Source organism: Malaya genurostris, chromosome 3, assembly GCF_030247185.1.
Source record: "Malaya genurostris strain Urasoe2022 chromosome 3, Malgen_1.1, whole genome shotgun sequence".
Taxonomy (NCBI): Eukaryota; Metazoa; Arthropoda; class Insecta; order Diptera; family Culicidae; genus Malaya; species Malaya genurostris.
In genome coordinates this window covers 244,531,861-244,556,311 of record NC_080572.1, presented here as the reverse complement: position 1 = coordinate 244,556,311, position 24,451 = coordinate 244,531,861, and the positions used below count along the sequence as shown (strand labels likewise).

The window sequence follows — 24,451 nt, the reverse complement described above, 5'->3', positions numbered from 1 at the left end:
TAAATTAGCGCGTGTACACAGGAGTAAGGTAGTCTAGGTAGTCTTTTTCTTTACGATCGTATCGATACTGGGAGGAAAGCTCAGAAAATGTTCTGTACAAATCAATAACCGAAGGATACAAAGCATCCTGCATACTAATTTAAATAACAAAGCTTAAAATGGCTAACAAATAATAAATTGGCTGCTTTGCTTCGCATCGCTGTCGGGCACCGTTCGTCTGGCTTTTTATTGGATCGCGCGAAAGCTAGCTTGCTTGTTCATTCATATATACTTCTACTTCCACCGAGCAACGGACGTCTGCTTATTGGTTGCTGTTTTTCCATTGGCAGCACACCGAATTTACATACCTTGATAGTTCTGAGGCCAAATAGTCGGAACATTCTGAAAACAAAGAAGAAAAAAAGAACAGACGGGATGTTTGAGTTAGAGCTGTTGCTTACCCACAATCAGAATCCCTACTGCATTCGGATTAAACAAGTGATTAAAGCGTTTCAATATTTAAGTTTGACAATCGTACAGCACGACAGATCCACTTATGCTGGACCGCTTTTCCCTTCCCACCGACCCCCCCGTACAAAATCCTCTCCCCACTGTCAAAATAAAATAATCTTAAGCGGGTCTTACCATTGGCACACTGTAGTACTGATAGAACGGCTGATACGGCATCGTTGGCGGATAGATAGTTGGCACACCTGGCGGATAGACTGTCGCAAACTGTTCGATTGGGATGTTATTGATCGTCGGGGTTGGAGGAGTGGCTGCATAGTACACGGCACCGTTCGTTGCACAGATTGTCTGCAGAGAAAAAGCGGAAATTAAAATCGCGCCTAGATGGCACTTTCCAACCGACACGGTTTTGAGGGCATACCTGCTTCTTAATCGCCGGTGCGATGTTCAACTTGCGATCTCTCAGCACGATGCAGTCGCCCTGGGAGGAATGGCGCGGCATCAAACGAGGATTTCATGTTCGAGTTGCGATGGTGTCAGGGTGTGCGATGGATAAAACAAGAGAAAGAAGAAAAAATGCGACAAAATTGAGTACCAGGAAATCTTAAAAAATGTATTTTCAATATTGCAAAGCGACGCAAAAGTGTTCAGACGGTGATAAGATCGATTTTTTTTCTTTAGAACAATCAAAAATACCACAGCTTCTAAATTCCGGCAAAGATTACCGTTCTGAACACAGTTTGGTCGAAAAATTATACCAATATGCGTAACACACCAACCAAAGAAAACTGAAAAAAAAACTATAGTCGCAGACACAGAGGCTTAAGCCTAGGATAGTGTACCACAACTGCCTACAACAAAACAAAGAAAAAATCAACAACAAAAAAAAAGCTTCTGCTGGCTGGTTGTTTATACTTATCGTACGTTTGTTTTCAGGCGAACAGAGTGAGCCTTGCGTACATACACACACACATATATTTATATACATACGTACAGTGTTTAGTAAAGTTTACGATGAACGTTTGGTTTTGCCGAGCCGTACCTTCATACTTACATCGCTCTGCAGTCTTTGTGCCTCGTGCTCGGTTTCGAACGTCACGAATCCGTAGCCTTTGCTGACGCCCGCCCTATCGACGATGATTTTCGTGGACTTGACGTTGCCGTACGAGGAGAAAAGCCGGCACAGTTCCGCTTCCGTCGTGTCACCGCTGCCAACCAGAAGAAACGAAACGAAACAAGAGGAAAAGTTAGATCGTTCACAATGCGGGACCGCGATAAATGGTTTCGGGATGTGTTTTCGCACGCCTAGGGGTGTGCGTGTATGTGTGGTGTGTCTCTCTTCTTGCATCAGATTTAATTTATACTATATTTATATACCAACTTGCTTGTGGGAGTTTTCCCATCCCCCTACGGGGAGGTAAGAATTGTAGATTAGGGGGGGGGGGGGGGAGGCTTGGGGTTGATTTTGAGCAAAGTTTGTATTGTTACAGAACTTCCTACGTGACTCTTAATGAGAATTTTACTTACAACATTTTGCCAGAACGAGAAGTATCTCAAAGTTACATTGTCCCCATTTCTAGCGGACCATAAACAAAATCATTCAGTCTAGTAATCACCCCACCATACTTCCTTCATCTCGTCAAACTCGTTATTTATTCTTTGGTCACTATCTTGGCAATAAAGACTGTCCCAGAAAGTATGGACGCAACCAAAAACCACTGCCATTTCGCAATGGTTCAGAATCTGTCAATTTTTATGGCTGCGTCCTGTTGTTCACACTCTTCTCTAACCAATTGTGCAGTTGTTTATTCGTTTTCATTAGTTTGTTTCGAAATGCGAAATACTTTCAGCAGAACAACGTCGAAAAATTGTGTACAGAACGCGGACTGTCACTGAGAAATAGCAAAAATGGAAGGAGTAAGTGAAAAAGCCGAACGAAATGCAATCAGGAAGTTCGGTGAGGATAACACCTTTGAGGATAAACCGAAAACGGGTCGAAAAAAAGTCCTGCTAACCCTCAGTTGGATAAACGTATACTGAAGGCGTTCGAGCAAAAGAAGGAGGTTTAAGTTCGGGATGTGACCAAAAACGTGGGCACTTCGAAGTCAAATGTTCTTCGTGCTAAAGAACGTTTGAATCTTCGAACCTATAAGAAGCAGAAACAACCAAAACGTAGTCCGAAACAAGAAGCATCGATCAAGCCGAGGGTTCGAGAGCTGTACAATACGATTCTTGCTGGAAATTTGAACTGCATAATCATGGACGACGAAACCTACGTGAAACTCGATTACAAATCCTTGGCGGAACCACAATATTATACGGTGCGAGAAGGGCAAGTGTTAAACCAGTCCGAGACATCGATTGAAGTCGAAAAATTTGGTAAGAAAGCTATGATCTGGCAAGCAATTTGTAACTGCGGTAAGATTTCGAAACCCTTCATCACCACTGCTTCAATGAACAGCGAAATATACATCAAGGAATGTTTACAAAAACGACTTCTACCCATGATTCGAAGCCACAAGGATCCTGTTGTCTTCTGGCGAGATATTGCTTCTTGCCACTACTCGAAATCAACGGTAGAATGGTATACTACCAAAAATGTACCTTTCGTCTCAAAAGACATGAATCCACCAAATTGCCCACAACTTCGACCAATTGAGGAATTTTGGGCAATAGCGAAGGCACATCTTAGGAAACATGTCTCGGCAGCCGAAACCATTCTACAGTTCGAAAAAGATTGGAAAAAAGTGTCAAAACTTGTCGCCAACAAGTCTGTACGGAATTTAATGAGGAACGTTCGCAAGAAGGTGCGCCAGCTAGTCTACAATGGCTAAGTAGCAAATGTTGAGAATAATATTCTGTTGTTGTAGTCTTACATTATCAGTATATGGAATAAACTTTGAATATCTAACACATGTGAATTATTTACAGCGAAATCAAAGTGGGTCCATACTTTCTGGGACAGTCTTTAGAGCAAATTTAACCCTATCTATTCGACAAATTCTGGATGAAACTAATCAACCAATTTTTGTTTAGCTCTGACGATGAAATGCAATACAATTCAAGAGATTAGAACTAAATTGTTACTTACAGTCTGTTACATGAGAGCGTGGTTACTAGGGTGGGACAAAATATTGATTTCAGCTCCACTAAACTTTTCGTGTTCCTTTTCGGTCCCTTAAGCGCCATGCAAAATTTTACCTCAATCAGAGAAACTATATTTTCGCGCCCGAGGTTTAAAGTTTGTATGGGATTTAGTATGGAGAAATTCACTTTTTACAAAAAAAAACTACAACGATCAGCCCCATGGGGTTGTTCGAGCCATTGATGTGGAACAAGACAACCAAAATTTCTAATGATCTACAATCGAATAGATTAATCAATCGTCATACTTTTGAATTCGCAAATGCACGAGAGTTTAGTTAGAATCAACTTTATTAGGAACCAAAACCGAACAGCGCGAACCCAGAATATAGGCTTTATTTGTCGTGATTTGTATTTGTTTTGTAGCCGACGAAATTACATCAATAGCCCAAATGTATGCAGTTATATGTTTGTACACGATACGGATATCGATATTGAAGCTTCTCTTCGCCAAATATGTGTTCAAGTTTTGTATGCAAGCAGTTATTTTTATAGGGTTTCTCTACCATTACAACCATCCTGCGATTTCGGTTGAAGCGATAAACTTTTTCTAATATAAATTAGAAATTAATCTTAAGCAGAGCTAATAAAAGTCATTTTCATTGACTGAAAAATAAACGAAAATGACGAGCAAGTTTGTCACTCTCAGCTTCGCCTGAAAACTATGAGAACGAAATCCATGTTCAGTCAATGACATAAGCGGGACAGTAGTTTCAAAATTGTGTTTTTTCTTTCATTTGCCCTTTCAGTCATTTGCAGTTTTCAGTGACAATCCTATAGTATGCAGTGTCGATATTCAACCAAAGCTGTGAGAATTGAAAACGGAGGAAAAAGGTTTCACAATAAGTTTCAACTGTTGGTGCTCGATTTTGTAGTAGTTTTGGTTTCCAAAGAAGTTCTGGGATGTAATTACTTCGATTTGCCATATTTTAGTCACTTATTATAGCCAAGCGTCACATATTTTCAATACATCGATGAAAGAATGAAAATTGAAATTCTGCTGTTGCTACCTGAAGACGTTAGTTTGGTTTCGTCTTGTCACAGAGGAAAGAGTGACGTTGGTAATTATTCTCTCTCATTTTTTCGATGAGAAACGAAAATGCATCGTCTCTCTTCGTTTGTTCTGGTGTCGGTCATTTACGAATGAGACAGTAAAACATTGAAAATGAGACTGCTGGAATGGTTTCTTTCATTGAGAATGCGTGACAATTTTAAGCTCTGATCTTAAGCACTCAAAATCTACCTTGGGTAGCTATCGATTTCTCAGGCGAAACGACATAACATGGAATTTCATCGGAGCTTGCATGACACAAGATCAGAGCATACCAATTAAAGCTTCAAATCGTTTTATGGCACTTTTTGTCTTGCTGTCTAGCAACAACCTACCCCTAGCATGCTACTCGTAGGACTGAAACGTTAGTTATAATTTTGCTTATATTGCTAGAATTTTGCTTATATTTGCGCATGCTTCCAGAGCGCTGCTTTCCGTTTGATATTTCACTAACTCCTTCAAAAACGTCGACTATGGCTGGGAAATCCGGTATGCCGGAGATTTTTTGCAGACTAAATAGGACACTGCTAGCTATTAATCAACATTTCAATGATATACAATTAAAAATACATGGCTATGAACATTCAAATCAATACGTAGAAATATTTCCAATCAAATGGTGACATAATATTAATAATTGATACAAAATTGACTGAGCTGTAATTGTTCAAAACCTGACCACATTTCTACGTGTATTTTTCTTGAGTTTCTAATTTGCATCCCTATATGGAAAACAAAAATGTGTTCCACATTAAAAATCGGCTAGAGATCAACCAATGAGTTCCAAAAATCAGTGCGTATGTCATTTTTGTAGGAAATTTAACAAGGAAGAAAACACGGATGGGTAATGTCAGAGACATAACTCGATGTCGTGAAGAAGGAAACAACTGACATGTTCCTTAACCATTCCGAATATCGATTAGTTGATCAATTGTATGAATTATGCAAGCATTCCCCTTCTTCACTACAAGAATTTGACACAATGCACCTAAACTAAAGTTCAAATTAGTTACAGTAAACATTCTGAAACACAAATAAATATTATGAAATAACCAGTATATTTTTTTATAACAAAAATACAGATTAATCTGTATACGTGACAACCCTGTTTCGCACGGCATATTTCCAAACGACACCCATACTAGTATAAAGATGTGTTCTACATCAATACTTTCATTTTCGCATTGCGTGAGTCGTAATTGAATGTGTTAGTGACGGTGCAAACTTTGTCTAGTTCCATTTTGATAAATCTGATGCTTTTGGTACGAAAGAGATAATTCAATTAATTCTTTATGATGATCTGTAGCACTGAAAAGTGCTTTGAATTGTCACGACCAACAGAATCTGCATTTAAATCCGAGATGCGTGTACACCAGAGCTTTCACCATTCATTCATCAATGCGAGGGATTTGCAACAAAACGGTTCAGCGCAGCTACAGCACTCATACCAACAGATTGAGTTACCGGCTTCGATGCAGGCAATATACACGAGCGAACAGAGCGAATTGCCGACGAGCGTGCCGTATTACGTTTAATACTATTGAACCTTTCTGAAAAAGAGTATGCACTATTCTCTTTGCTCTCAAATATAGGCAATTCGTTCAAATAATTCATCGGTAGTATAAGTGATTCAAGCACACTATCGCTGGTGAACCATTCATCATCAAAAAATACTGTTGAATTTGAATGTAAAAATAATTTATATCATTAAAGTTTTTAAGCATAAAAAAATTAAATTTAGAAGGCTTCACGCTGCTGTAGAATAGACTTTCCACTTTATCTTTCACTACCAGTAGCTATAATTCATGTTTTGAGTCAGTTAGAGCTTGTGTTCCTTCAAGTGTACGGAATAAGGAAAGTTTCGTAATGAATGGGCACTGCACTGAAGCATATTGCTCTCATTTCGGAAGATGATAAGCTTGATAGATAATGTTGCGCAATACGGTTTGCTTCAATGCGTGTGCTGTTTAAAGCAAGCACCAAGCACTTGCAAGCACTGGTGGACATTCATGAATCAGAATTAAAAATAATTTATCTGCCGTATGAACATTTAGCAGTACTTAAAACTAAAATTAGCGGTAGTGGGATTGATATTATTTATAATCTCTCATTGGCTCTCTTATCATACTGAGCACTTTTTGCTTCAAAGTTGGTCCCTTTGAGGAACGATTTTTTGCTTTTTGTAGTCATAGACATCACAACAATCCTGATACTATTAGAGCTCAAACAAAAGTGAGCAAAGTGAATGTGAGCAAAGTTTGATCAATTTACACCGAATGTGAAAGGGAAACAAAAAAGAGCTTTTCATATTGAGGTTCATTCGTTCTCCAAGCCGTGGCTGCTTACGATGCAGAACGAACGATATTCGCTCGTAGCTTCGCCTTCTAATGTGGAAGAGATTGAGCAACTAATACCACTTCTATACGCTCACCTTCCACGTCCAGTAGTACGTTAATTCACAAACACAAACAAATGTGAACCAAATCCATCAGACCAGAAGTGGATGAGCTTATATATAGCACACATTTTGTTCTCTTCCTCAGAGCGCGTTCTGATTGACTGGTGCTGAAATGGATCGAATCAGACAGGTTTTTCAACAGTGTACTATTGAAAAACTTCAATGTTGTTGCAATATACTTGAACTGTTAAAAAAATTTGAATCTATTGGTACTTATATTATATAAATCCTTCCACTGATCACTGAGGTATGAGCTTTAAAAATACGAGAAAGGCAAACAATCGTCATGTGTTTCCTCTTTGATACATGTTGATACCAAACATTTCAGGAAAGTTTCATTAAGAATTCTTTGAGATTATGCCACACAACTGAAAATTTTATCATAAAAATGTGATTATATTTCCTATGGCATGTAGCAAAAATTATGTTGATACGTTAGATGCAACAAGAGATATTCACGATCAAAAACTTATCACTCTCTCAGAGGGTAAATTTTGAAAAGGCACCCCATAGTAAAGTAAGTTATTAAAGGAAATCCGACACAAGGTCCGAACGATGGCCCGTTCCTTAATATATCTAGCACCACTGCTGCTAATGGTGGCAATATGATTTTGCTTTCTTTTATTATGTTATAACGGTTGATCTGAGTTGTTTGATGTCTTGACGATAGTTACTCAGCTTAGAATGAAGTCTTTTTAAGTGACAAACCATTCTCTAAACCTTACTGTAAAGACTCAAATATTTATGTAAATTATGTTTTTGTTTGCATAAAATAGTATTGTCTCTATCTTCAAAACTATAAGAGAAAAAAGTTTGCATATTCGGCAAAGTTAATGGATTTGAGTTTTTCTAAAATATTGTAGAAGACTCCAAAAACCTGTTTCTTCAAATTAAAAAGTTAGACTTTTTTTGAGTCTTTACAGTGAGTTTTTTTTTTTGACACAGAGGGCAGTAGTGTCCTTGATGCAATGCGAGAATAAATCAGCTGACTATTGTGTAGAATTCGATTTCAGCATTTTTTCAAAATGAGTACCGCGTACGCTTCGCGCTTCGAAGCAGTTTTTTTGTGCTCGCACCCGAATGGTCCCAAAATGACCCAAGCTGCCGCGGCAAAATACATGCAAAAGTCGAAACAGTTTGTGAGTAAGTGGGTGAATCGTTTTAAAGAGGTGAAATATGTCGACGATTTTCTAAATCGCGGTTCTGTCGGAAATGACGAAAAAGTGATTTATGTCCTGAGAGTTTTTGAAGAATCCGACATCAACTTTGCGTGAAGGTGCTTCAAAATTAACCAAAAAATGTTTATATATATCGTACGGAACTGTTCGCAGACATTTGATAGCAAACAATTTGAAATTTTGAAGTACTTTGCAAAAACCATTTGAGAAATTTTGAAGTACTTTGCAAAAACCATTGCAATTGAGAACGTTTGGGCTCAAATGAAGATGAAGCTTGGGAAGAACCGACCGCACAATTTTAAGCAGCTTGTTCGCCAATTGGAGGTCGTTTTCAGAAGAATACGCGCACAATCTTGCTCAAAGCCATTATTAACGCTAAAGGGGATTGGCCTTGCTATTAATGCATTTGCATGAAAGTTTTTGATCTAATAAAAGAATATTCAACTTCACATGCAGGGTAGCTTAATTGGCAAAACGAGTTCCCCGGATAGGAGCTAGAGCTAGCGGGTTCGAGTCCCGTCTCTGCGGTAGCGTTTTTTTTTTGCGGTTTTCATCACACAGTTGTATTCGCATATCATTTTTATATCTGTTTTCCTTGTTAGATACTGATCAAATGCAAAACTAGCTCAATATGGCTCTACGCCTTAACAAGACGAATCGTTAGAAGCAAATAATTACCAAATGATTTATTTTCATAATCTCTATTTCATTTCCTTTTTGGAGCATTTTTAAGTTCGACAAAAACTAAAAAATGCACGAATTATTCATAAAACAATTTTTAAGAAGCGTATGATTCTTCTTGGTTAAGACATTTTTCTTTTTTTTTATCATCAAAATTACGCTAAATTGTTGTGACGCGCTCTGAACAAGAATGAATAATGAAAAAAATATTGTTTGCATGTACTTACATTCACATTCATTTTCGCTAAACTAAAAAGTCATACTGAAATACGAAAATTCGCTTACACAAAAATATCGATATCTCTGTTAAAAGGACAGAATTTAACAATTTATGGCTTGTTGGATAGCTATTGCCGTGTGAAATCAGAATCTTGAAATATATTTTGTTCACAAGAGAAATATTGTGACAGATATTGTCAAAAAACTAAAAAAATGCATAAATCTTCGTGTAACTCAAAACAGGGAACGAGAAGACATACCATTTGTGACTAGTTTGATCAAACTCGATCCAGTTATACCTGGATTTCGACCTTTTTGTTGACAACACGCATACAGACACACAGACGGATATTTGCTCAGTTTGTCGAGCTGAATCGATTGGCATATGACAATCAGCCCTCAGGACGTCGGAAAGTTTATCTAAAGTTTGAGCGAATTCTAAACCTATTTTTGCCTCTCTCATATAGAAAGACTATACAATCACTGTGAAAACCGGCTTTTGAACCGAGGCCCGGAGGGCCGAATGGCATATACCAATCGACTTCGCTCGACGAACTGAGCAAATGTATGTGTGTATGTGTGCGTGAATGTGACAAATAATGTCACTCGATTTTCTCAGAGACTTTAACTTTTACGGTCCCATAGATCACTATTGAATTTTATCCCGATCCGACTTCCGGTTCCGGAGTTATAAGGTAATATGTGCAAATCTATGAGAACATGCGCATGTAATTTTCTCGAAATTTTCTCAACCGATTTTCACAAACTAAGATGCAAATGAAAGGTTTTGAAATTCTCAGAAAAGTTTATCCAGATCCGACTTCCGGTTCCGGTATTACAGTGCGATTAGTAAAAATTTTCAATTTCGGGAGTATTTCTTCACAAGCGATGGCGATACAGGGTGCACATTTTTATAAAATTTACTGGTGAATTCATCTAGTTGGCAGATCTTGTTAGTTGGTGAATATATAAATCTACTTTGGGACTACTAGTGCTCGGTTTCCGCCTTCGAACGCACCGGCAATAGTGAAGAAAAACTCCAAAAACGGAACTCACTTCGATTTCTCAGTAACGGTTAACCCAAATTCAAATATAAGCTCTCATTCTCTAGATCCGACTTTCGGTTCCGATATCATAGGATAATGAGTATCAAAACTTTCAAACTGTCATACAAAATGATGCAAAATCGGTGCGCATCGGTACGTGCTGGTACGGAAGAAGAAAACACCACCGCCTTGCACACAGCGTGCTATGTTCAATTTTGTACAGCGTGCAGAGTTGCCACATATAAAACTATATTAGCTTGACATAATCGTTTACGAATGGAAAAGGTTATGGTAGTATTTACCCAAAGAAAATTTTTGATTTTCTTCAAGTTTGAAAAAAAAATTTTTGACTGAATCTGACTGAAGTGTTAAAAGCATAAGTAATATGAGAAAGGCATCATTACACCACTAGGTGGATTAAAAAAGGTTTTTATATTTATAAAAACCTATTTTAATCCACCTAGAGATGTAGTGATACCATATTATTCATTTTTCCTATATATTACAGCAGAAATTCCTCGAAATACCACAATTTAAAAAAAGTTTAATACATAGTTTTGAAGATTTCTATTGAATAATACTACTACATTGATACACTACATTTAAGTTTAAGTTAGTGAAATTCTATTCAATCATATATGAGAAAGTGAAGTGAGCTAAATTTTATCACATTTGATTACTGTTGTCGGTACTTCCGGAATCGAAAGCTGGATATCGGCATAGTGATATTCGGTTCAGTCAACCATAAACTAATTTCACCTACAATTTTTTTTACGATTTTCTATGACGATTTGAATTTTGGGAAAAAAAGTACCGGTAGGCTGACTTGGATTAAATCCAGTAAATCATTTATAGGACTATGGGACTCTCGTGATCTGCAAACTAGAGAAATTCATTAGCCAATATAAAGAGGTAGCTTAAGAGAAAAAATTCTTGAAATTGACATGTAACACATAGTACCATACCTCCGGAACACACACTCACTCACACACACACACACACACACACACACACACACACACACACACACACACACACACACACACACACACACACACACACACACACACACACACACACACACGCATACACACACACACACACACACACACACACACACACACACACACACACACACACACACACACACACACACACACACACACACACACACACACACACACACACACACACACACACACACACACACACACACACACACACACACACACACACACACACACACACACACACACACACACACACACAGTCTGTAGTCTAGATCTTTCATCGGGGATTAGACGAGAAGATCGTGGCGTAGCACCGTTAAGATAGTCAGGGCACTAGTGAACCGGAAGCCATCCTCCAACCGGCATCATTGGATCGACCCAGGCATCCTTACGGTCGGGCCGTGGACGGGTATCGAAAACGTCGGTTTCGGGAGAACTTCCATCGTCGGGGAACTCTCTGTCGGTGTAGGCTAGATCCATCAACGGGGACTAGTCGAGTAGACGCCACAACACCGATTCGAGTCGTCGGGGCATCAGCGAACCGGAAGCCATGCTCCAAACCGGAATCGCGGAGCCGACCTCGGCACTCCTTCGGGTGTCCCGCATGGCGTAAAAGGGGAAACTCTCCGTCAGTGTAGGCTAGATCCATCGTCGGGGATCAGGCGAGTAGTTAGCTTAGTTCCGGGGGGATCGAGGCAAGATGTCCAAGGTGTTTTAGTGGGTAAGATTCAGCCAGTCCCACTCGCTGGTTCACAATAGCGGTAGCTTGACAACTACCGAGCGCGTGAGCTGGGAAAGTACATAAGGTATTTCACCTTGTAAAAAAAAAACACACACACACACACGCACAAACATTTGCTCAGTTCGTCAAGCATGACATTCGGCCCACCGGATTTCGGTTCAAAAGTCGGTTTTCACAGTGAGTGTATAGCCCCTTTATATGAGAATTGTAAAAAGGTGAATTTGGTCTTCATAGTAAGATCAAGTTTTCGAAGTTTTTTACTTCAGACAATACAATTTGGCAAATTTAGGAAATATACTAAAAAGTAATCAGGTAAAATTATTATATTATAGATCAGCTCTTGAAAGTGAACTAAACCGCATCATCCGTGACACAGTATTCTGTTTGACCATAAAAATCCAATCTAGTACGTACTTTTACACTAGACATACCCAGTAAATTCGAACATCGGACGCATCGTGCACGAAAGCTTTTGATTGCGTTTCGAGCTTACATAGTGTATCGGTAGAACAAAAGAGTGAAGATATACCAAAGCAGAGAGCGGATATCCAATACTCAGGTGATGAGATATATCGGGGTTGGATTTCCAACCTCAAACATAGGGCCAGAGTTTTTCTGGCCCTAAGAGGCGAATGACCTAAAGGTTAAAGCCTCCATGATCGAGACAAAAGAATGTTTAACACTCTTGCACACCCTATCGGGGAGACGTCGGCTCGAAAATGCCTTGTTTGATATTCCTTCGCTCTGTTTCTCTAGCGATACATAATGTAAACATAAAGCTTTTTTAGGTCGACGCGATTGATGCAAATGGTGCAGAATTGTCCGATGACGGGCCGATCGAAGCGCTACAATCGGCCCTATATCGTGCTCAATCGGTCCGATAATCGGCCCGATGATCGGGCCGATGCGGGTCGACAACATCCACCGGGTAGTGTTATCATATTTATCACTCGATTACCTTTTCAGTTGAAATGACATACATTCGATATGTCAAATCACTTATTTGATTTCATTCCGTTGTTGGGCATGCATACAAAAAAGTCGAGAATATCGCATCTGCTACGTTCGAATGACGTCCAATCAGTTATCATTAATAACCGGGAAATCGAGACAATATGGTAAACGGAAAAATTCACTAACGAGCATCAGGTGAAAATTGTTCCGGTGACAAAATCACCATCCCACGCAATGGTGCAAGAACGTCGAAAAGACCGTGGTGGAAAAAAAACTAACACAACCAATAAAAGTATGAAGCGGTTAGCCCGGACTCACCTGATGCCACCGACGAAGACTCGGTTTGGAATGAGCGTTCCGTATTTCGGCGCCGCCAGTGCGCCCTCAAGCTGTCCAGCAGCGTTCGGTATCGCCATTGCGCCGTGATGTGCGACGGCGAGCGATTCCGTCGGGTGTATGTGGGTAGCCAGCTTGCTCCGTTGGTTTGGCCTTACTGCGGCGGGGTGAACGGATACGGTCACCGGGGGAACTGTCACGGGGTAGATCGAGCTGCTCAAACTAAGGACTCGTTCACCCCCTGTCGGTAATTGATGGTTCGTTGTTGGACTGTTGGATCACTTATCTTCTTCACTAGCAAAACTTTTTGTGGGGTCGGGGACGGGCGCTACTAAAAAAATTATCACTTCTGCGGGTAACTTCGGTCGGCACCGCTTCGTTTGTTTGTTATCACTTGTTGTAAATGATCTTACTGGGTCGTGTAAGTGGATATAACAACACACAAACAGTAAAAACACAGTCTTCCTTTCCAGCAGCAGTTTCGGTTTTCCGCCACGTCTAGTTGGTTGGACTCTTTCCTGTTCCGGGGACTTCTAAAACAATGCTATTGATTTTCCCGGAACACCATCTACGAAATTGTAACGAGAACAAGAGAAAGCAAAGAACAGGGAATTAGATAAAATGTCAATCTTTTCGGTGCGTGGAAAATATCATCGATTGCTACGTTTCTCCATATGCAATAGTGAAGCAAACAAATATGTATGTATAGTCGATAGAGGCAGAACCGGGCGTATTTTGGTAGGTCGTGTTAAATTTACTTTTTTTCCCACCCAACGCTGCTGGGTTGCCCAGGCTACACAACGAAGCCGGTAAATGGCTATAGAGATAAATTTTCACCCGCACTGTCCTCCGAACGGTTCAACGGATGACTTTGACCACAAAACAGCACTCCAAAGCGCACATTCTACGACAATAACAATAACAACAGAAAAAAAAATCACCACATTCAGTTTGGCCGATGCAGCACAGAATATGGCGAGGCCGGAGTAAAAAAAATAAAATACGAAAAGGAAGGCTATTTCACACCGAACCCGTCAGGCATGAGTAGGCTTTCGCTATGTCGTAACCTCAACATGGTACACAATAAAGTTGGCGCGAGTGGGAGTGAAATTGTGCGAATTTCCCTGGTTTGGTTGGGTCCCAATCTGAGAGTGTCTGAAAATACGGGATTATTAAATGAAAACTGTAAGCTAAAAATTTTGGCACTTTTAAATAACGAAAACTAAATCAGCTAAGTTGCACAATTCCCAATCACTTAGAAAACGAAATCTTTTTTTTTGCCGATACTACTTAACGATCAGATAATCAAACATTAACTCAATCGTTTGTCATGCTAATTTTTGACTAAACCACATAATTCACTTCTATTTACCAAATCCGTGCCAAACTAACAGTTCCGCATTAAATTATGTCACTGGTCACCAGCTGATAAGAATAATTTTGGAACGGTTCCAAAATTTATTTTTCTAGGCACACTTTTGCAGCACCACGCGGCACGGCCCGAGAGCAACTACCAAGAATCGATTCGGAAGAGATCTCCAATGTATGGGATCTCTTATGCACAATAGCAAATCAAGGAGGGTAGGCATCTATCTGCTCGGCTCCATAATTGAAGATTTTAAAATATATAGTATATCAATATTCTTGCGATTTGACAAGTGTTCTTTGCAGTTCGTTTTTGTCTTTTTTTAAGCGGAGCCTCTCTTGAAAAGCGAAATTTTTCGTGGATTAAACAAAACAAAACTTGGCATTACATTCCTTTTGTGGAATTTGACCTTTCTGTTTCAATAGACTTCGCAGCCGATTCTTATACCGTTTTCGTTTTTTGATCAGAGCAGCCCGAAAGCTGACCTATAGTCGCCCAAACAACTTTTGAGATGTTTGTTTTAGCAACCTGGGGTCGCTCTAGATCGGATTCCAATCAGGTAGTTTCGCTCGTAGTTTGCTCGAGTCGCACCACGACATCCATGCGAGTTTGTTTATTTTTTTTATTTTTTTCATGAGCTGCTGTTTAGGGCGCGTTCCACGTGTTCGTTTTACTCGGAGTCAGAGTCGCCCGCGTGTAGGTTCAAAAACGAAAACGGTATTAGTGTACAGAATCATTGCATGGCTAGTACTATGGATCCTACTGACACTAAGAATCCTTCCAGGTCGGGGCTCGAACATACGATAACTGGCTTGTAAGACCAGCGTCCTATGCATTGAACCACCAACCCGGGAGATTGAGTAATTATTCTTTATTAGAGACAGTAACAGTGTGAATTTTATGCAAAAATATCGAGTTATTGTTACTCAAAGTGGGACGAAATGTCACACTAGTATTTACAATAACTAAAAAAAACAGCTTGACCAATTTATTTTGTATTATATCGGATTAAAGCGTATAAAATTTTGTATGGAACATCATTGAGAAAATTGTAAAAAAAATATCTGACTATTCTTAACACAATAAACAAAAAAATGGTTGTAGTTTTTGTAACCTCTACGGAAATAATATGTCCCAATTTTATCGGCCATGTGTCAGAAACAACACGATAGTCCCACGACAAAAGGGCCTAACTGCAAATGAGAGCCTCTCTTTGTTTACTTTTTCTTTTGACTTTATTGCAAATTCTCTAAAGTTCCCAATATAAATCGAAAGCTTGTAGGTTTACCTTGAAAGTTTTGCGAAGAGTAAAGCGTCAAATATAAAACCAGTTCAGTAAATCGTGAAAGAAAAAGTAAACAAAGAGAAACTATCATTTGCAGTTAGGCCCTTTTGTCGTGGGACGGTCGAACTCGATAATTTCACATAGAGACTATCCCAGAGAGTATGGACGCAACCAAAAACCGCTGCCATTTCGCAATGGTTCAGAATCTGTCAATTTTTATGGCTGCGTCCTGTTGTTTACACTCTTCTCTAACCACTTGTGCAGTTGTTTATTCGTTTTCATTAGTTTGTTTCGAAATGCGTGGACTTTCAGCAGAACAACGTCGAAAAATTCTGTACAGAACGCGGACTGTCACTGAGAAAGATAGCAAAAATGGAAGGAGTGAGTGAAAAAGCCGTGCGAAATGCAATCAGGAAGTTCGGTGAGGATAACACCTTTGAAGATAAACCAAAAACGGGTCGAAAAAAAGGTCCTGCTAACCCTCAGTTGGATAAACGTATACTGAAGGCGTTCGAGCAAAAGAAGGAGGTTTAAATTCGGAATGTGGCCAAAAAAGTGGGCACTTCGAAGTCAAATGTTCTTCGTGCTAAAACACGTATGAATCTTCGGTCGAAAAAAAGGTCCTGCTAACCCTCAGTTGGATAAACGTATACTGAAGGCGTTCGTGCAAAAGAAGGAGGTTTAAATTCGGAATGTGGCCAAAAAAGTGGGCACTTCGAAGTCAAATGTTCTTCGTGCTAAAACACGTATGAATCATCGTATATCATCGATCAGGCCGAGGGTTCGAAAGCTGTACAATACGATTCCTGCTGGAAATTTGAACTGCATAATCATGGACGACGAAACCTACGTGAAACTCGATTACAAATCCTAGCCGGGACCGAGAAGGGCAAGTGTTAAACCAGTCCGATACATCGATTGAAGTCGAAAAATTTAATAAGAAAGCTATGGTCTGGCAAGCAATTTGTAGCTGCGGTAAGATTTCGAAACCCTTCATCACTACTGCTTCAATGAACAGCGAACTATACATCAAGGAATGTTTACAAAAACGACTTCTACCCATGATTCGAGGCCACAAGGATCCTGTTGTCTTCTGGCCAGATCTTACTTCTTGCCACTACTCGAAATCAACGGTAGAATAGTATACTACTAAAAATGTCACTTTCGTACCAAAAGACATGAATCCATCAAATTGCCCATAACTTCGACCAATTGAGGAATTTTGGGCATTAACGGAGGCACATCTTAGGAAACATGTCCCAGCAGCCGAAACCATTCAACAGTTCGAAAAAGATTGGAAAAAAGTGTCAAAACTTGTCGCCAAGAAGTCTGTACCGAATTTAATGAGGAACGTTCGCAAGAAGGAGCGCCAGCTAGTCTACAATGGCTAACTAGCAAATGTTGAGAATAATATTCTGTTGTTGTAGTCTAATATTATCAGTATATCGAATAAAATTTGAATATCTAACACTTGTGAATTATTTACAGTGAAATCAAAGTGCGTCCATACTTTCTGAAACAGTTTTTAAAATTTATACTGAGCAGTATTTAATAAAGAAAAATCACTAAATAAAAATTGAAGAATTAGAATTGGATTAATATACATTTAATTTAAATATTAAGATTCTTCCCACTTGGTGGTTCGAATGCAACAAAAAACGCCCTAGTTCTATCTCACAAAATTGATCGTACACTCATTATGAAAATCTGCATTATTAAGTGTAGCTGGTTAATGCGGATTCAAATATAAAATTTAGTACTTAGTGTGGCCTCCCTTAGCGTCGATTACGGCTTACATACGACGGGGCATTGGGTCCACTAGTTCTTTGCGTAAGATGCTCGGATGTTTTCCCACACTTATTTTATTTTCTGTTTCAGCGTGTTTTTGTTTGATGTGTTAGTATCCTTGAAACGCCGATTAATTTTATCCCATGGGTTTTCGATGGGATTCATGTCTGGTGACTGTGGAGGTGTTTTTAATTGCTTAGGAACGTTATATAACAGCCTTTCCCGAACAACATGTGAGGTGTGTTTTGGATCATTGTCCTGTTGGAAAAAACAATATCCTGATGATAGTCCTAATTATTGTGCACTTGGTTTTAGGTTACGTTCTAGGATATTCATATATAGCATTTTGTCCATATTCCGGTCGATAAACTCCAGTGTTCCTATGCCTGAAAGCTGCCATACAACCCCACAACATAACACAGCCACCACCATGTTTCACTGTTGATCTCAAATTTTTATATTTGAGCTCTGTATTCGGCTCTCTCCCAACAATCTGTCTGCCATCAGATCTAAAGCAATTTATTTTTGTGTCATCAGTGAATATTACCTGATTTCAAAACTCCAGCGATTTGTTTACGTGGGTTTTGGCGAACTCAAGCCGCTACAAATGATTTACTGCTGATATGAATGGTTTTTACGGGCAACATGACCATGCAGATTAGATTTCCAGAGAACGCGGCGAACAGCTTCAGTTGAAACAGGTTGATTAATATCTTGAGACAATTCCGCCGTCAATTTCGGTTCACTTATTTTCGGGTTATTTCGTACTTTGCGAACTATAAGCCGTTCGTCAACTTCCGATAGGATCCGTTTTCTTCCCCTTTCTGCCTTGTTCTTCAGAGTTCCCTCGTATTACCAGTTGGCAACAGTTGTCTATACGGCGGAATGTGATCGTCCAACGATTTTTCCTATTTCGCGTAAGGATTTTCCTCCACAGCGCAAGGAAATGATCAATTTTCTTGTAGAAATGTCTTTTTGCTTTCTTTCGCCTTTCATTAACGGTTTGCTCTGTATTTCAATTTATAACTCTCAAACCAAAGCTAAAACGAACTATTATTGTTGTTTACTCTAACACTGACAGCTTACACAGTTCATAGTAAATTGTGTCGATATTGGTGTACGATCAATTTTGTGAGATTAAAAAAGGCAAACATTTCCTTATAAATCGATTATTTCTAACAACAAAATAATTTTAATCCAAGTTTTCGTTCAATTATGTTTCAAAACTATTTTCATTGCCAAATCACTTCAAATTAAATCAAAAACTAGCTAGCAACAGTGAGAAACTGCAATAAAATGTAGCATCATACGTGTGTACGATCAATTTTGTGAGTAACTATAAATGTCCTCAAAACTGCTGCCAGTAATTAAAAGAAGACGCAAGTCGAAGCTCATTTTCCAGCAGGATAATGCCAGTATTCATAAAAGTGCTGAAACAATGAAGTGGCTAAAGTCCGAGAAAATTGATATTTTGGACTGGCCAGCTTGCTCACCGGATTTAAATCCAACTGAGAATCTCTGGGGTATTATGGTACGACAAATTTATGCCGATAATCGTCAATTTTCATCATTACAAGAGCTAAAAAGTGCTATTCTTCAGTCTTGGGAAGCTGCAGAAATTGGTGCAAAGTATGCCAAATCGTATTTTTCAGACAATAAACCGTTCCGGTGGAGCAACGGATCATTAGATGCTTTTTGTTGCTTATTTCAATCATCCGAACCTCAATAAACTGCAAGTGGCCTTATAATTTTGAAAAGCCATTTTTATTTAAAAACGTTCTATCACAAAGTTTTTCAGCGAAATCAATCAACTCTTGGACTCACATTCGTGTTTTGCAATCTAATTTCATGTTCCATCGAAAAAAAAAATCCTGAAACCATTTCTTTTTTTTTGTATCTTGATATTTATAGGTGGCCTTATAATTTTGAAATGGTCTGTAGTCGTGCTTGTGAGGAACGTATGGTGAAGGGAATGTAAATTCTAAATTTGGGGAAGTTGAACGCTTGGAATCCCAGAACTTCTTTGTTTCTTTTTTTGTCCAACTTCGCTTCGTAAATTTTGCTTTAAGAATGCGATTTTTATCATACACAAAATTTGTGACCATATTATTGAAGACTAACAAAAAAAAAATTAACACTGACAAAACACGAATCAGGAATTTTCATGAATTACATTTGCACCCCCCCCCCCCCCCCCCCCCCCCCTCTCCTCTGTACCACGAACTGAGGTCGCCTCTGTCAACAGATATTAGGGAAATGTTGCTGATGTCGAACTTTTTTGCGAAACGGAGCAGCTTCTGCGCTTCTGAGTATGCCCCTACAGGGTTTGTGTGATTGGTTTTCTCTAACTCTCTCTTACCCAAAACCCGATCGGTTGGTTTGTCGGTGTTTTCCCACAAAGCTCAGCTCATTAAAGCAAACACATGCAACAGAAACCACCGCTGCTGCTGTTTTGTTTGCTTTGATATAGAGCTGAGTCAACATAGTCCGGACCGAGGAAGGGAGGGCCTAACGATGGGTTTCGTCCAGTCGGGACACACGCGAGGGTCCACTCCACTTGCTCATTCTCACATTTGCCTAAATGTTTTCCGAGCAGATTTTTCTATTGTTATGTTGATCGCATCATCATTATAAGTGCTTTTTATTTATATATTAGTTCTTTCAAATGTTTCCGGACAATTTGTTGGCACTGGATTGTACCGGTAAGTTCGACTGCAGTGGCGAGTAATAAAAATAACATGAGTTGATATATTTTTTCTATTTTGAATTATGGCTTTTGATTGTTTGGATTTTTCCTCGGTCCAGTTATCGAAAAAAATACGGAGTACGACAGTATGATTTATATCATGATCGTTTATTTTGGAATGCATGCAACAAACACACAGAGCCCGAAACATGTTTGTCATAATTGTTGGACTTGGCGGGTGAGTGAATTTCCGTAGAGGCCAACCATAAATTGCCACACAACATCGAACAACCAATCGATAGAAATGGAATTGAAGCAGCTGCCAAATTGGTGAATCATGTCCTTTAGCCCAAAATTAATCATGAGAAACTTATTTAAACACGTCGTCGAGTCAGATTAAATTTAATAATTAAACAATTTCACGTTCAATTTATGCATGCAAACATTTGCCAAACCTACAGGAGAGTGCTCGTACTGTACAGAGAAATAATCAAATTTTAAATCTCCTTATCAGTACCTTTCCCGAGTTCCGAGCAACAAACGACGAGCCGCGTAAAAATTCACTCCCGTCGTTTCCCATTATCGGGCATGAAAAATGTTGTGCTTCAGTTCAGATAACAATACATCATCCACGAAGGAAAAAGGGTTTCCCTGTTTTTTTTCACGCCCGTCCATCCGAATGCCAAACCACCATCGTCATCAGCACCACCCACTACCAGCTCTTACCACCATCGTTTTCCTTTCATGATGGTCCACCAGATCATCATTCATCTTCGTCATACTTCATTACCTCCTCCTGCCGCTAGGGCGTCCAGCCTAGAGGCCCAACGCGACAGAATACGGCAGAAACTTAAAGGGAACGTTAAAATGACACATTAAAATCCGAAACAATCATCGTCATCAAACAGCCACAAACAGCAAACCCCGCCAAGTGGCAGCAGCCTACTTCGGTGAAAGGATGGACGGTCACCGGAAGGAACGTGGGGCAAAAGGAACTGAAAGTGAATAGACTGGAAACACTGGATGAATTGTCTGCTCACTCGGCTATGCTATGCGGGGAATGTCGCAAAATTAGATGAAACATTCGTTACTTTCTGATGTGAGAATCGGAGAATGACTCTCGCAGCATACCGTTGCCTAGCTGGTATGTTGGACGTGCTGAGCTATGTAAACTGAATTGTGCTGAAATGTTACGAGCGCGGATTGTTACGAGTCAGGCCAGTGATCGTTCTATTCTGCCAGGATAGACGTGCAAAGTTCGTTTTTATTTCTCCCCATTGTGGCTCTTGTTACACACACGATACAGTCCCAGACAATGGGTGTGAGGTCTTTCGTCCTTATCGATCGAAAATCAACCCTGTGCTACGGCATCCAGTAGGGGAGAAAGTAGAAAAAAATTAAGCAATTATAGGTTAATTGTTTATTTACTAGAACTGACACGATTTATTTCATTTCATGGTAGTTATACTTGAAGAAAGTTACGACCAGAGAAATAATTCTCGACGACCACTTCAAAAATCCGACAAAGTCAGATTCAAAAAAGTCGTAGAAATTGTCTTTTAATCGGTGGAATCACTGTAAGCGTCGTAGTGGAACTAAGAATTGAAAACTGCATTTGAAGGTATTGAAAACGAAATTCATCTAAACGATGAAAAAATCATCTTAAACTAATATTTTAGTTGTTTCGCGATCGTTTTCGGCTCGGTTGTTTCGGCTTTTCCGTGTACCCTGTAAAAGTATGGGTAGAACTTAATCGTGAATATCTCTTTTTTTTTATTTAAAAGATAGTTTTATTCAGGCCTATATGCGTACAAGCTTTACGTGGCCGATTGAGCCGATTTTTTAAATAATTTTTTTTTTGAGTTGGATCTCGTTGTCACCCTTATTCTAGGGGGAGAGGAGCTTCCATTTCCCTCCTGCGGGGATTGAGGGGCACTTCGTTCGTGGTTCGTCTCGTCATCCATTGCCACATCGATGATATTGTTGTTGGTTTCATTGCTAGTTGCTGGAGATGAGCCTTGTTGTACATTGTTTGCTGTGGCTGGTTGGTTGGATGGTAAGTTGTTCACTGCAGTTAATGCACTTTGTTCTATAGGGGATACGTTGGATGGTTTCGTTGAAGTGGATGCTTCACTGTTGTTGGTGACTGTCACAGGTGTACTGGGGTTGCTTTGGGTTGGTGTGACGGAAGCACTGTTGTCCTTTGGTGTAGTTGTCTCCTTGTCCAGTTTATCACATGGCTTACCGTAGTGAACAGCTTTTTGACAATACTGACATGTGGCCATCTGATTGTCATAGGTAACAAGTGATTTGCACGGAATTCTTGTATCTTGACCGAAAATCACATAAGAAGGTATAGGCTTCTTCAAGTGTATGCGTAATACACGTACGCCATTTAGAATACCGGGGAAAAAATTCTTCCACTTTTCTTTTTCGATAGAGAGTATCTCTCCGTATTGGGACATAGTTTTGCGAATATAAGAATCTGTGACGCTTGAGGGAAGATCATGCACACGCACTTCTATAGCACTATCTTCCATATATACCGGAATGTTGTACTTAATATTCTCGTTCTCCACATAGTGCACATTGTTATTGTCTTTTGCGAATTGAATTGCATCCAACTCTTTATAAAACTGGATGTAAACAACATTATTCGTCTTATTGCATTGAAGTAAATGCACACGTTTAATGTCCAGCTGCATTTGCTCCTTAAGCAAACCTTCAAGTTCACGTATCGAAGGTCGAATTTTGCACTGCCTAAAGTCAACAACAATTGTATTCTTTCGTGTCGGCGGTAGCTTTTGTTCGTTTGGTTCACTCATTTTCGAGGTCTATTGTTCACTACACAATACTGTACTTGGTTTCTTCTGTTTCCAACGTAAGCGGTTTTGTTTATCGACTGATTTGGAGGAGATGTAAAACCGAACTGTGAATATCTCTTATTGTACTTAAGAACACAGCGAATCAATTTCTTCTCCATACCAGAGGCGGAAATAAGCCCATGTGATAAGCGCATGAACATGTGAATCTAGATTTCCGATTGTGAATCAAAAAACCGAACACCGTGAATTGAAAAAATGGGTAACAAAACTAAAATTGCGATTATGTTTTAAATTGTGGGAAATTAAATTGATGACCTTTATAAATTCTATGTAGAATCAAAATATATCTTATCATAAATCATTCATTTCAAAACTCATTATTATATCTACAATAAATAAGTGATATGAAAAGATAATACTGACTATTTTTATTTACTGTGAATCAAAAAAAAATTCCTTATTTCCACCCCTGTTTCATACCATCGGAAATATGTAAGACAATTTATGATCAAATTTTCAGTTGTATGAGATATCCAACAATAATTCAAATTTGAAATTTTCTGAAATTTTTGGTATGAACGAGCATTAAGATGTAAATCAGTGTCAAAATGAGGCGCGTGAAATTCCAGACACATGAATTAAACGAAACATCGCACAAATCTTATCGTGCAAACTAACCATGGATGGTTATAAACCATAAGTATTTTTAATTGACCAGTATGAGGGAACAGAGCTAATAAAAGTCATTTTCCTTGACTCACAATAGACGAAAATGACGAGATATTAACGTCACTCTCAGCTTCACTTGCAAACTATGGGAACGAAATCCATGTCCACTCAATGAAGCGAAACAGTAGTTTCAAAATTGTGTTCTTTTTTTCATTGGCCCTTTCAATCATTTGCTGTTTTCAGTGAAATTCCCATAGTATGCAGTGTCGGTATTCAACCGAAGCTTTGAGAATCGAAATGAGTTGACGAAATTCTTATGAATTTCATATTTCTAAATTCAAACAGCCAGCAGATTCTAAGAAATTTTGTTTTACTGTATCCTCCTACTTTTAATTTATGGCTCATATCTTGCTATATGATTCAAATATAACAATTTACCAAATATGTTGTGACACTTCCCAATATATACCCTGGAAATACAAAAATATGAATATTTTGCGCTAAAAATTGAAAACATTAGGTTTCATTCGGTTTTTTACATGTAAGACATGTCGGTCGCATCATGA

General features: G+C 39.1%; 1 protein-coding gene across 6 annotated transcripts in view; it reads right to left on the bottom strand.

The window, feature by feature from the left end:
- The window catches only part of LOC131435619 (protein boule), a 125,109-nt gene that overhangs the window by 15,753 nt on the left and 84,905 nt on the right, over nucleotides 1-24,451 (bottom strand). For 4 of the 6 annotated variants that reach the window (XR_009230517.1, XM_058603691.1, XM_058603693.1 and 1 more), the window contains exons 2-6: nucleotides 13,249-13,834; nucleotides 1,490-1,655; nucleotides 869-928; nucleotides 625-795; nucleotides 348-381 (exon numbers count right to left, since the gene is read on the bottom strand). Coding sequence is in view for 5 of the 6 variants with exons in the window: in XM_058603691.1 (XP_058459674.1) it covers nucleotides 348-381; nucleotides 625-795; nucleotides 869-928; nucleotides 1,490-1,655; nucleotides 13,249-13,346 (529 nt within the window). In the remaining variant the exon portion in view is untranslated. Of the gene's footprint in view, nucleotides 1-24; nucleotides 382-624; nucleotides 796-868; nucleotides 929-1,489; nucleotides 1,656-13,248; nucleotides 13,835-24,451 lie in introns of those variants that run through there. The other 2 variants (XM_058603694.1, XM_058603695.1) reach the window with 2 other exon arrangements.